Below are 13,742 nucleotides of genomic sequence, written 5' to 3' on the forward strand. Positions count from 1 at the left end.
GAAGGAGGCATCCAGAAGGTGGCTGGGAAGTTGATAAATGTTTGTAAGGCCATTTCAGAATAATATTCCCCTGCTAAGAGGGTTCCAATCCTCCTGTGAATGATGCCCCTGGAGACAGCTATAGTGAGACAAGAACTGTAGTTTGGGCCTCTGAAGGAGCTGGGCTAAGGGCCTGGAAAAGACTACTAATATATTTATGTTAGAGGGCACTGTTATGAAGTCTTAGTCTGGAAAAGGATCTTTTATCTTACTCACTGAGGATCTACCTGTAGAAGCTGGGCAGCAGACAGCATCTAGGACATTGTGAATGAGACCTGTGTTTGTGACTTTCATGTGTGCCTGCAGCTATGTGATTTGTGCTAAAAGATTGTCTTCCTATTAATCATTTTGGAGTATCCTGAACCCCTCTCCTGTTTCAAGTTTCTCAAAAGACATCCCTTTGACTAAGCCCATATTGTCGGTGTGCATGGAATTGTGCTTGTGACTGCCAGCCTCTGTGCTAGCAAGGGAGACCTAGGCAACCTCTTGAAGGGGAGAGCACTACAGTTATAACTCCCCAATGTTTTTGGCCATCTGTGTGCCATTGGGGAGATTTCCCTTCGCCACCTGTCCCATTATCCAACAAAGGAAGTGATAGGAAATCCCTCCACAGTGAGTAAATCCCTGGTTGTCATCAGAGTCACCAGAACTAGTGTCCACATTGCAAGATATCCCCTCTATTACTGTTCTGGGGGGACAACCCAAAATTAGGGATTGATTTTCTTTTACTTTCATATTCGATGATAACCGTAAACAAGACAAACAGAGAGGATGAATCTCCCTAGCGGGGACAAAGACAGCGATAAAAACATGGCAGGTGTTCCACACTATCCAAAACTAAAACAAGTTTTGCCTTTAGTTATGCTTTAACCCCCGAGGAAAGTAAAGTTTGATGGGCTCCCAAAAGGCATTGGCCGTTTGTTGTCCTTTCCATGGTCATTTACTGAAATAAAAATTAAATTTTGGACTCTTGGATTGTTTGGTGCTCTTTCTGGTGCAACTGTGTATAGTGATGGCATTTTGTCAGTCATGTAGCAGAACACAGACATTGCAAACTTCATGATAATAACTCAATAGATCGTTCTCTACATTCTCCCATCATTGCCTTTACATACAGTAACAGCTATGGGAGCCAGTAAAAGTTTAGTTGTCACTTACAGAAGATAGAGCCGTGTTGAAACTGGAGAGGAAGTTGTACATATCAGGTGAGTTCTGTAGAGTACCCACAATGCTGTTCGCAATTTGTGCATTCATGGTCGTGTTGAAGGCGAAGTTGGCCAATTGTGGCGTGGTGAGCGAGGGCAGGACATCTAACTACAAAAGAGTTTTAAAAAAAAGGAATTATGCACAACCATTTACCTACTAAAAACATCATAATCAAGCACATCTGTAACAGTGCCTGAATGTGTGTTTTCCAAAAAGAACAGTTGCATGTTTACCGAGAATGAAGCTATTGAGGGTTATACCATCAAAACAAAATTCTGTCTCCATCCCCAAGTAATGGACATTGTCTGGAGCATAGAAAGAGTGGATCTTGACAAAATAAGTAAGCCATAGACCTTTGATGCTGGTCGGACAGCTCATGGAGAATAATTTTGTGTGCTTTTGTGAGTACTGCAATGATTTTTACATTCATCTGCATCAAAACCAATGGACAAAATTCTGTACTCCTACTCCTGGACCTTTCTGCTGCTTTTGACATGATTGACCACCCCCCTCCTCCTCAAAAAACTCCACGCCTTTGGTCTCCGTGACTGTACTCTTCCCTGGTTCTCTTCCTACTTATCGAACAGCACCTTTAGCGTTACTTAAAATTCTACTTCTTCCTCTCCTCTTCCTTTCTCTGTTGGGGTCCCCCAAGGTTCTGTTCTTGGATCTCTCCTATATTCAATCTACACCTCCTCCCTTTGTCAGCTGATAGCCTCCAATGGCTTCCAATACCATCTCTACGCCGACGACACCCAAGTCTATTTCTCTACCCCTCAGCTCACTCCCTTAGTCTCCTCACGTATCACTAATTTACTAGAAGATATATCAGTCAGGATGTCATTTCACTTCCTCAAACTCAATCTATCCAAAACTGAACTTATAATTTTTCCTCCACCACGTGCCCCTTCCCCTGATCTATCTGTCAAAATCAATGGCACAGCTATCAGCCCTTCCCTACATGCCAAGGTCCTAGGTGCAATCCTGGATGCTGAACTCTTCTTCAAGCCCCACATCCAATCCATGTTTAAATCTTGCCGCCTCAACCTCCGCAACATCTCCATAATATGTCCCTTTCTAACCAATGACACAAACAAAGCTCCTAGTTCACGCACTGGTTATCTCTCGCCTCGACTACTGCAACTCTCTTCTCATTGGTTTACCTCTACATAGACTATCCCCCCTCAAATTCATTATGAATGCTGCTGTCAGACTTATTCACCTTACCAATCGCTCAGTGTCTGCTACTCCTCTCTGTCAATCCCTCCACTGGCTTCCGCTCACCCAACAAATTTGATTCAAAATACCAACAACAACTTACAAAGCCATCCAAAACATCACTAGCCTAGTCTCAAAATACCAACCTAATCATTCTCTTCGTTCCTCTACCCATACCTAACAACTGTATTTTCAGCTCATCCCCCACATTTATTGCCCTTTGTTTCACTTGACCCTCCTTTCTAGATTGTAAGCTCTAACGAGCATTGCCCTCTGATTCCTCCTGTAAATAATTGTATTGTAACTGTATTGTCTGCCCTCATGTTGTAAAGCGCTGCACAAATTGTTGGCGCTATATAAATCCTGTATAATAATAACAATCATGTTCCTTGAGCTAAATCTTTATCAGATTAAACAGAACGTTATTCTATTGCTGCTGCAGTTGACTTTCTGGCCTTTCTCTGAGGATTTATGGTGGGCCAGTGACAAGCTCTCTCATCTCTCTGGGATAATGAGGTTCTCATTCAGGTACTGTGCCGGGAAGGGCAGGACAGGGTCACATCCCCATACTCAATGGGTTTGATTTACTAAAGGCAAAAAGACTGTCCACTTTGCAGGTGCCGTTGCTCCAGAGCTTAGCAAATGAGGTAAAGGTTCACTTTGCAAGGAATACCCAATAACATGGAAGGAAAAGAAAAAAAAAAAACAGCATTTTTGCACATGATTGTAAAGTTATGCTTATAACAAATACTTATTTATACACATATATAGGATTTAAAGTATTTATAATAAGCATCAAACAATCTTGCTTTTGTGATGTGCTCTGCTGATTGGCGCGTTCCAACCCACTGTTCCTCTAAAATGCGATCTTCATTTGGATCACTTTTCAGTGGCGATTGACAGGCAGTAAGGAGGCGATGCGACACCTCTTCACACCACCCATTTAACCCTATTTTTTGCCAAACAAACGCACCACCACTATGTATTGTACAGGGCTGTGGGACATCCCCATTCGCTTGTATAGATCATGTTCAGCAGGCTTGCCAATTCTGATATGTTTTACTGTGCTCAAAAAGTAAAGCATCGTGACCGAGGCATGTATACACCCTGACTTTTTTTTTAATAGTAAAAAAACTTACAGCATTGAATTTATCGCCAAGACCAGAGACAAGCTCAGAATAGTCTGCATACACTGAAAACTTTCCAAAGTTCTGATTTAAGAGAACACTGCTGCCACCATTCTTGGAACAAGCTGGACCTAAAATTATCAAGAGAAATCCAAACATTTTTTGGGGTTTTACAAAGAAAACTATAACAAAATTACATTCATGGGGGAATATTATTTTGTATTATTATTACTAAGTCAAACTAACTCTACTGTAGAGCCAAGAAATTACATGCAATTCTTTGCATACATGTTTAAATTGTGATGGAATTGGTAAGAGGTTTTTCTTGAGGTTCAGATTTAAACTAAGATGTCTTAATTAAAGGCAGCCCTGATTTGGGCATGCTGGATAAAGAAGTTGCCAAGTCAAGGACAATGAGGAAAGATGTGCAGAAGTGTTTCATGTAGGATGTTACCTTTGTTTTTCACATAAGGTTGGATTAGATTTTTAAAAACATTCTTCTGGGTTCCTGGAGTCATTTGGGGGAATTTGCTGTTCAAACCTGCAACTCTGGGGATAATAAAATAAAATTAATGAATAAAACTCTTAGTCTACTGACCGCAATTTCACTGTATGTTTGCGAATAGATTAACTTCTGTGTCATCAGCTCCATCCAGTGTCTAAAATGCGGTATATTTTCTTATTGAGGTATTTTTTGAAAACGTTACTACATTTTGGATAGAAGTGATGATCCAGCAGATAATCTATTATCAGTTAATTCAGCTTGCACAAACCTATCTGACATGCAACAAACCTATCTGACATGCAACAAATGTTTTTTTAAACAGACTCCTTGCATACAAAGGGGGAAAATACAAACAGCGATTTCTCAAGTTTTCCCTTGATAGGGATTGGGGATTAGTAGGTATAACTGAAAGACACAAAGCTCTGGAGTAAACTCTAGCTCTCATTTATATTACATTTTCAAGGTCACTTTGTGTTTTAAGAATATTTTATTAATGAGTTTATAGTTTGAAAAATTTTACATACTTGAAAAAGCATATGATGGAAATTCTATGACTTACCTTGAGTAAAAGGTTGTGCAATTCTCAACTATTTCCAAAAGCCTAGCTTGGCCCTGATTCTTCCTAATGGTCCTTTAATGTGGAGGGTGACCATATTTACCAATAGGAAGGAATAAGAGCAAGCCAACTATATTTTATAATGGCTCATAGACATGGGAGCTTTTTGCCATACAGTGTAGTAGAGCTGCACGATTAATCGTAACAGAATCGAGATTGCGATTCACTCCCCCTGACGATCTTAACATGACACTTGCTCGATTCTTTACATAGCTATGAGGGAGCAGCTGTCAAAAAAAAAAAAAGCCTCCCGCAAAAGCCTATCAGCATTAGTCTCCCACTGAACTGTAAACACAAATGATTACATTGTATCTTTTCTTTCCCTCTGCCGGAGGAAGGAAGTTTAACTTCTTAAAGACTAAACCTTTTTCCTACACTTGTTGATTGCAAGTTAAATCAGTTTATTTTTCCTAGAAAAGTAGTTAGAACCCCCAAACATTAATATATTTTTTTTTTAGCAGAGACCCTGCAGAATAAAATGGTGATTGTTGTAAATTTTTATGTCACACTGTATTTGCGCAGCAGTCTTTCAAACGCAATTAATACACTTTAATGAATAAAAAAATAAAAAAATAAAACAAAACCGTAAAGTTATCCCAATTTTTTTTATAATGTAAAAGATGTTACACAGAGAATCGTGAGAGAATCGTGATCTTTATTCCATGCAAAAAAATCGTGATTCTCATTTTGGCCAGAATTGTGCAGCTCTACAGTGTAGTAATGTATTTTTTTTTATGAAAGCAGTGTAAGTGCCTGAATTTGACTTAGTATCAGCCTCTTGCAGTTCCTGTGCAACATACCTCAGACTGTGGGAGGGAGAAGCAGCACCGGAAGCCAATCAGTTGTGCTGCAGTGCTCACCTGCTAACATAGAACATACTGATAGAAGGAGAGAGCAGTGACAGAGAGATTAGTTCATCACTGTGCTGCTTCTCCTTTCACTGTTCAGTCACTGGTTGCAGAAGAGAAAAATCGGGTCTCCTCCCCTGCTAGACAGGACTGTGCTGTGTGGAGGATCTGTGTAAATCTCAGGCCTGGATGGACAGAAATACCCATTCTTTGGCAGAACTTTAATGATGCATGCAATATCTTTGCATTTTTGTGCAGAGCTTTGTACCTTTTGGTTATACCTTTGATTTTCTTTTTTGGTAACATCTTAAACATTTAAAATAATTTGGATGCAAAATCTAATAAAATCTCCTTATGTGCTTCTTTTCCAGCACTGGCATAGTATACCATATATATTCAGCACTACATGGGGACAGTTACTCTCTCCAGCACCACACTAGATATAATGTTAGTGGTTGCTTAGCTGTAAATGAGACCATAGCCTGCCCAGTTTGGCAAGTGATGGCCAGGCAATGCGGAGACAGGAGAGGTTACCAACCCAGCTGCACCCATTATAGTATGGTGCCCAAGATGGGTGCTTTTTCTACCTCTGCCTCAGTCCAGGACTGGAGCATCAGTACCCAACCTTACACAAACATTGAGTATATACTTACATGGCTTGGTAAGAGTCACATGAGATGTTCTGGTTTATAAGACTGAGTTGATCTGGGGTAATGGCAGGCAGTGCCAAGCTCAGCTTATTCTGGAAGAATTGGCTCCAGTCAGAGCTGTTCCAGCTGGAGAAGTTGGACTTGAGGACATCAAAGGTCTGGTTCAGCAGGGCCTGGGACAAAGGTAGCGGCAGCATGCTCTGATTTCTCTGCAAACAATAGAAGACATTTCACTTCAGGACATATATCTATAGATAGGCAGAGATCCAATCTGGGGTATCTGTAAACTAGAAGATGTTGAAAGAATTTTGGCTATGCCCAAGAAACTGGACTGGTCAACGAAACCTGTGTTTATAGCAGTCATAAAATGTGAGGACCATCTTGCTGGGATCAAGCTGCTGTCAGGACTTTTGCACAATTCTTCGGTAAGTTTGTAGAAATGAGCAAACAAAATTGTGAATTGTAAGAAGGATGAAAAATTTAACCAATGTGTGGTCAGCTTAAGCTGCTTTCAAATGGATTCCTCAGGAGGGTTGGTATTTATTGATTGTAAAAACAGATTAAAAACAATATTGACCTTCATGATGAATCCACTTGAAAGCACTTTCTTACTGTAAGGGTGCCTCTACTGATCACATTTTGGTTCCATTTTGAGGCCTCATTATTTTCTGGATCTGATTGCAACCTAGCACAGTGCAAGAAATTCTGTAGTGCCCCGATGAACATTTAGTGTGACTGCCTACTGTGTGGAGACATATTTTTCACTACTATAGATTGACTGACCCTAGGACTGGTATCCAACACATTGCTAGTGAATAAAAAAAGTTTGTGGAAAGGAAAAATTCTGCCTAAAACTTTTGAATGTGCTTTAACCTACAACTTTTTAGGTTTGTGACAGGGTCTATTTAAAGATCTACTCTGCTGCACCTTAACTTGTTTCAGGTTATCCCAAAACCCCAGCTCACTCTTGAGCATCCCCACCTACTTTCATGTAGGTTACTTGGTCTAAATATAGAATAATATATACATTTCTACATTTTCATCTAATGCTTTATTACCTACTCCTAATAATCTGAACAAATGTAAACTTACTTTGTGAAGATCCCCACACATTTATGTAGCACCCTTCAAGATAGGTGCCAGGATAAGTTAGAATTAGTGCTGGGTCACTGTATTATGGACGGTGTGTTGTGGTTAGGTAAATTTAGCTTGCCTTACTGTATCGGTGTGACTGCAATTTCTGGTCAGGTAAAATTAGCTCACTGTATTCAGTGCAGCTGGGGGTGTGATTAGTTAGTTCTGCTCAGTGTTCAGCTGCTGCTGGGCTTAATTGTTTCCTTTGCCATCCAGAAAGTTGGAGAACTCTCTGGAGGATATGTGTGAAGCATGCAAATAGCAGCACGAACATTTATTCAGCCCTGGCCAATTCCAGGGAGCAAGGCCCTGAAGGCTGCTGGGAGACTGTATATATTCTCTGAGCACACTGAGCTTGGGGTCTTTTCCCAGAGAGGATAAGTCCAGCCTGAAGGGCTTGCTACCTTCCAGGGCAGTGCTGCCATGTGCTTGCTGTTCGTGAGTCCTCAGATGGGTGACCTGGGGGACTGGATGCTGGAGCTGCTTAGAGGCTCTCATCTGAAGATCTATTCTGGTATCACTGAAGTAAAGTGGGGCTTGGAAGTTGGAAGGTAACCAGCTTTCCCTGGACATTTTGTGAATACAGACTGGTGAGAAATCTTAGAGACTTTTGGGCTGCTGCCCACCCTCTTGTGCTAGTGAGTCAGCTGTTGTTTTGCTAAAGGGGACATCAGCTGGTGTCCTGAAGAGCTTAGTTTATTGAATTCCTTGTTAAGGCACTATGCTCTTAGTGGCTCTAAAAGAAGCAAGCATGTTTGCTATATGCATGGACTTCTGCTTCAGCTCTACATTTACCTGTTTCACTAAAAGCCAAGTCCACAGGTTGATTTATGCACAAACTTCCTAATAGAAAGGAGTTCACTTTCCTCAAGTTGTACATAGTTTCTAGTTTTGGAATAATTCACTCTATTCCATCATCCCTATCCAATTTCTCCAATTAAAAAAACAAAAACAACATCCTATAGACTGGTTATTGATGAAAAACGGGGCTGATACCACGTGCCTGGCTGTGGAGCAATCCACTGGGGAAGAACCTGAGCACAATTCCAGTGGCTCCTATGGGAGTAAGCGCTACATTTACTTCCTTGATTTCTGTGACAAGTATTCACTATGCCCTGTGAGTAGGCACTGCTGGGTCACACATATAACAGCCTGTCTTCTGAACTACAGATGTTCTAAGAGGAGGAGTTTCAGGAGGTGGAGTCAGTACAGGAATCACCATGGGAACCATGGGATATGTAGTTCTTAGAAATGGAAAGTAAAAAGCAGAGGATAAGCTGCACATGAATCCAGGGAATCCAGAATGTTGTGGAAAGAGATGATCAGGAGACAAGCAGAACTCACAACATAAAAGGAGATTTTTCAAGTATGTTTATATTAGATTATCCAATATAACTATTCTTTGTATTGTTATTACAATGCTGATGTTATATGATGAAGGTGTATGCTGTGACCATAGAACTCTTTAAAAAGGTATGTGCCAAAGTGTGGATTACTTAAAGATAACTTGAGAAATTGTTTTTGAATTCTAGACAGCAGTAATTCTCTAACAGAAGACAAGCAAGAGGGCACTTACCACATTAAAAGCAGCATTAAGCTGGCCCAGGAAGTCATATACATCACTGGTGGTCTGTAGGCTCCCAGCAATACTAGCAGCTTGGTCAGCTGAAAGATTTGCACCCAATGTGAAGTTCACCCTTTGCCGTATAGTGAGGAGAGGCAATGCATTCAACTGAAAGCCATAGACAAGGTTACAAAGTCAGAAAAGGGGTTTAAAGGTGCACCTCATCAAGCAGTGTTTGCAGTAACAGTCGATATTATATACTTACAGCAGAGAAGTTTGCATTAAGTGCCTGCAAATCAGAGTAATCCAGAAACTGAGAAAAGTTTCCCAAGTTCTGGTTGATCAGCTCACTACTGTTAAGGTTCTGGGAGCAGGCAGCTCCTGCAGGAAAAAAAAGATGTATATGGTAAGGTTTGTGTGCAGGTCTAACCCAATTTTACAACCAAAACATCTCACCATTATTTATTTTTTTTTCTTTTATGCCTCTTGCACACAGACGTATTAATGTACTGATGTTTGTATGCAAAATATTGCTGGCAGAAAGATCTTGGTTAATAAGCTCAAGTTATGTTCCATAAAGACCTTACATATAGGCAAGTAAATGTGCGTAAACATGCATATGTATATACACATGTAAATTCTTCTTCATCCTCTTCTAGCTGCCAGTTTTGCAATTTATGCATATACACTTGTATATTATTATGTATACACTGTAATATGGGGAGACCGGGATCACCAGCTGGCCATTTGTAAACGTAAACAGTCTTTATTGTTCTTTCAAAACCAAGCAAATAAAACAGCTTTCTGCAGCAAAGTAAACACAAACAGTCCATCATTCACATAATAGCTCACTGTCAGTATACCAGTCCCACACTAGGGTTTAAGGTTCCTTTCTGTATCCGGGGACCAGAAAGGTCGCAGGAGCTCAACAAATGATGTCTCAGTTGAAAGATGTCCTCACTTTCTCACACAGCTGTGTACTGCTCCAATCCAACCCACAGACAGATGCTGACTCCTTCCTGTTCCTTTTCAGGCCTCCCCTGCAGGCGGGTTAACCCTTTTAGGATCAAAGTCACTGTAATTCGTTTTGGATGCTTTTTCTCACCCAAAGTCTCTCGAAGCATCTGAATTTCGGGTCCCTTATTAATCTTGGGAAAGCTGTAAGTAATTTTGCTCCTTCTCAATTGCCCGCCTTACCCTACATGAGTGAGAACCCCTGAGCAGTGGTGTATTTTGGTTTTGTGCTGCCCTAGGCAAGACAAAAATTGGGTGCCCCCCCCCCACATGTAAATTTCCCCCTCCTTTTTTAACGGATGTGACTCCCTCCAAAATTGAAGGACTACAAGTCCCAGCGTGAACCTCTGAGATCTCACGAGAGGGGGGTGAGAGGGGGTGGGAGAGAGAGAAGGGGGTGGGTGAGGGAGATAGATGGGGGGAATGAGAGGGAGCGAGAGAGGGGGTGGGTGAGGGAGGGGTGGAGTGAGAGAGGGAGTGGGCAAGGGAGGGAGGGGGAGTGAGAGGGGGGGTGAAAAAGAGGGGGGTGAGAGAGAGAGGGGGATGTGAGAGAGAGAGATAGCGGGGGGGGGGGGGTAAGATAGAGAGAGGGGGGATGAGAGAGAGAGGGGGGTGAGAGAGGGGGGATGAGAGAGAGGGGGGGTTAAGAGAAGGGGGGATGAGAGAGAGGGGGGATGAGATAGAGAGAGGGGGATGAGAGAGGGGGGAGGAGAGAGAGAGAGAGAGAGAGAGAGGGGGGAATGAGAGAGGGGGGGTGAGAGAGAGCAAGAGAGGGGGGGTGAGAGAGAGAGAGAGAGGGGGCATGAGAGAGAGAGGGGGGATGAGAGAGAGAGGGGGTGAGAGAGCGGGGATGAGAGAGAGAGGGGGGTGAGAGAGGGGGGATGAGATAGAGAGAGGGGGGATGAGAGAGAGGGGGGGTGAGAGAGGGGGGGTGAGAGAGAGAGGGGGGTGAGAGAGAGAGGGGGATGAGATAGAGAGAGGGGGGATGAGATAGAGAGAGGGGGGATGAGATAGAGAGAGGGGGGGATGAGAGAGGGGGGAGGAGATAGAGAGAGCAAGAGAGGGGGGATGAGAGAGAGAGAGGAGATGAGAGAGAGAGGGGGAATGAGAGAGGGAGTGAGAGAGAGAGAGGGAGGGAGAAAGAGGAGGGGGGTGAGAGAGAGAGGGGGTGAGAGAGGCGGTTCTAGCAACCAGTGGCCAATAGAGTCTCAGGTGGAGGGGGTGGCTTTTTTGCTGCCCCCTGCAAAGTGCCAACTTAGGCCTGGGCCTTGTTGGCCTAGGCCAAAATACAGCACTGCCCCTGAGTACTCCAAGACTGTATTCAAATCGTTTTCCTGTAACCCAAACAGTGGACACACATTTCTCCTGTCCAGAAGCCAGCCTCGCCATCCTGCACAACATGTATTTGCACGTAAATTACTCCCCTCAAACGAAAAAAATTTCTATTTTTATTGTACGGCTCTGACAGGCACACTTTTTCGCCTGGGGACCAGACCTATTCTAATTAGTCAGCACTGTCACATTAATGGCGCTGACCAATCAGAATCCATCTCGTCTGTCCTTGAAATGCTGGAGGGAGAGAAGAGAAAGCAGCAGGGATTTCAAATCCCCGGACTGGTGGAGCACCTTGTGGGAGCCCTGACAACTCGGGATCGCGGGATGTAAGTGCAACGGGGATCGGGGGGAAAGTGGTCTGGTATTTGGTCACCTTTATAGATTCTCTGTAAAGGTGATACTAAACCTTTAGCCATTTTTTTTTTTTTTTTTACATTTCTTCAGTTGCTTCTTGGTTTTTGACCTAAGCTAAAACAATGTCATACATCTGAGGAGTCTTCATGGGCATTTTTTTGTCCTTCAGCTGCAGGAGGAGGGGTTTTCTTAGCTGAGCACACACTTCTGCCTGCATGACTGAGCTAAGGACAAATGGATTCTGTAAAGTAAATGCTACATGAATCATCTGCTCAAGATGGCCACAGCTAGAAACGCTGGGGAAATGGAGGGGTCAACTCATAGCGATTTCTCAACAAAATAAAGCATGGAGACATGGATGGGTGGGTTTGCTCTGATATTAAAACTGAAGTAACATTTTCAGTTTTTGGTCCTCAGATACACTTAAAGTAGTTGTAAAGACAAAAGTTTTTTTTTTATCTTAATGCATTCTATGTATATTCTATATCTCGATACAGCAATTTTGCACAAGAGACTTGGCTGTCTGGACTCCTCATTGGCTGAGAAAACAGCAAAGTGCCATTGGCTCCTGCTGCTGTCATTCAAAATCAGTGAGCCAATGAGGAGAGAGAGAGGTTGGGGCCGGGTTGTGGCTTTGTGTCTGAATGGACACACAGAGCTACGGCTCGGCCCAGGTGCCCCCATAGCAAGCTGCTTGCTGTGGGGGCACTTAACAGGAGGGAGGGCCCAGGAGCATCGGCGAGGGGCCCGAGAAGAGGAGGATCTGGGCTGCTTTGTGCAAAACCAACTGCACAGAGCAAGTAAGTGAAACATGTTTGTTATTTTTAAACAACAAAAAAATGAGACTTTAAATTCCACTTTAATATATTTTTGATAACACCTTACCTTGCTTGCCCAAGAAAGGTTTCACAAATGTTTGAAAAACTGTTTGCTGTTTTACAGGATTCATCTGTGGGAATTTCGAGTTCAAGCCTTTAATCCTGTTAGAAACAATAGACAGAATATAATTACTAAGTTGCCTACTGTTACGAATTTCGAGAAACAGTCAGTTTTATCAGGCTTGATCCTTGGATCTATTGTTGATTTTTAATGCTGATTAGCTTCCTCCCGTGTTTTATAACATTTCACTAAGTTCTTTCTAATCTTTCAAAGTGTGTGGCTACGCTTCAAGCTAATAACATGCTTAGGACCACAACCAGAATGTGAACACGTAGATTCTGCGGTGCTTCTGTGCCTCCCTGGGTACAATTTTCTGTTATCTAAAAAGCAACTCCAAAAACTTTCTTGAATATAGGTTGGGAAATGCTAATAAAATTCTGTATGGATACCTCCTTAACTAAACACTTTGCTGTGTTTTGGGGCACCCAGGGGGCACAGTTGTAGCATCCAGCCCTACTGCCAGAAGTCGGTCAAAATATGTGACTGCTGAAATAGGCAGCAACTAAATGCAGCTGGATGCTGTACCGAGTGGCACGCACATTTAGGGCCATACTGTATGCATTCAAGGACTCAGGTATGTAGGATTCATGCATATATCTGAAATATCGTGTTCTCTCCCCTGCTAAACAGGACTGTGCTCTAGGTCAGAGCTGTGGTAATTACAGGACTTGATGGCCAGAAATGTTCCCAAATAGTGTATATATTTACTCTGTATATTTAACTGTTTATCTGGAGTTCAGATTTTACCATTTACTAAATGGAACGATTTACACATGTCCCCAATGATTAAAGCTGAATTCCAGATATGGCAATTTTTAGATGGTTATATTGGAACATCTTGGCCAATGTACTGTATATATTTATGTGTCATACATAACCAGGGAACACTTCACATTGATTAAGATAATGCAAAGTGTTCCCTGAATGGCCCCCATGCCAAGAAGAAAGACAATTCCCCTTGGTGTTGGGACTTTTAAGGCATTGTATATTGAATCATGACAAATGAAAAAAAAAAAAAATGTAAATAAAACGAATGTTTATTAATCCATAGAAAAATGTAAAGAAGATTATAAAATAGGTACACATGCAAGCGAGGATACAAAAAATGCATAAGATACATAACAGTGTAGATACAGCACAATAGCAATGAACTGAAAATGCACCGAATGTGGAGGGTGCAGTGATGAAATTGT

General features: G+C 42.2%; 1 protein-coding gene across 1 annotated transcript in view; it reads right to left on the reverse strand.

Moving 5' to 3' along the window:
* Positions 1–13,742, reverse strand: part of MSLN (mesothelin) — a gene marked incomplete at both ends in the record, with an annotated part of 109,692 nt that overhangs the window by 57,207 nt on the left and 38,743 nt on the right. The window contains 7 exons of the mRNA XM_082260461.1: positions 1,198–1,353; positions 3,603–3,721; positions 4,045–4,139; positions 6,213–6,418; positions 8,920–9,075; positions 9,173–9,288; positions 12,496–12,590. Coding sequence (XP_082116587.1) covers positions 1,198–1,353; positions 3,603–3,721; positions 4,045–4,139; positions 6,213–6,418; positions 8,920–9,075; positions 9,173–9,288; positions 12,496–12,590 — 943 coding nt within the window. The remainder of the gene's footprint in view (positions 1–1,197; positions 1,354–3,602; positions 3,722–4,044; positions 4,140–6,212; positions 6,419–8,919; positions 9,076–9,172; positions 9,289–12,495; positions 12,591–13,742) is intronic.

This window comes from Pelophylax lessonae (assembly GCF_965119305.1).
Source record: "Pelophylax lessonae genome assembly, chromosome: 6".
NCBI classification, from domain to species: domain Eukaryota; kingdom Metazoa; phylum Chordata; class Amphibia; order Anura; family Ranidae; genus Pelophylax; species Pelophylax lessonae.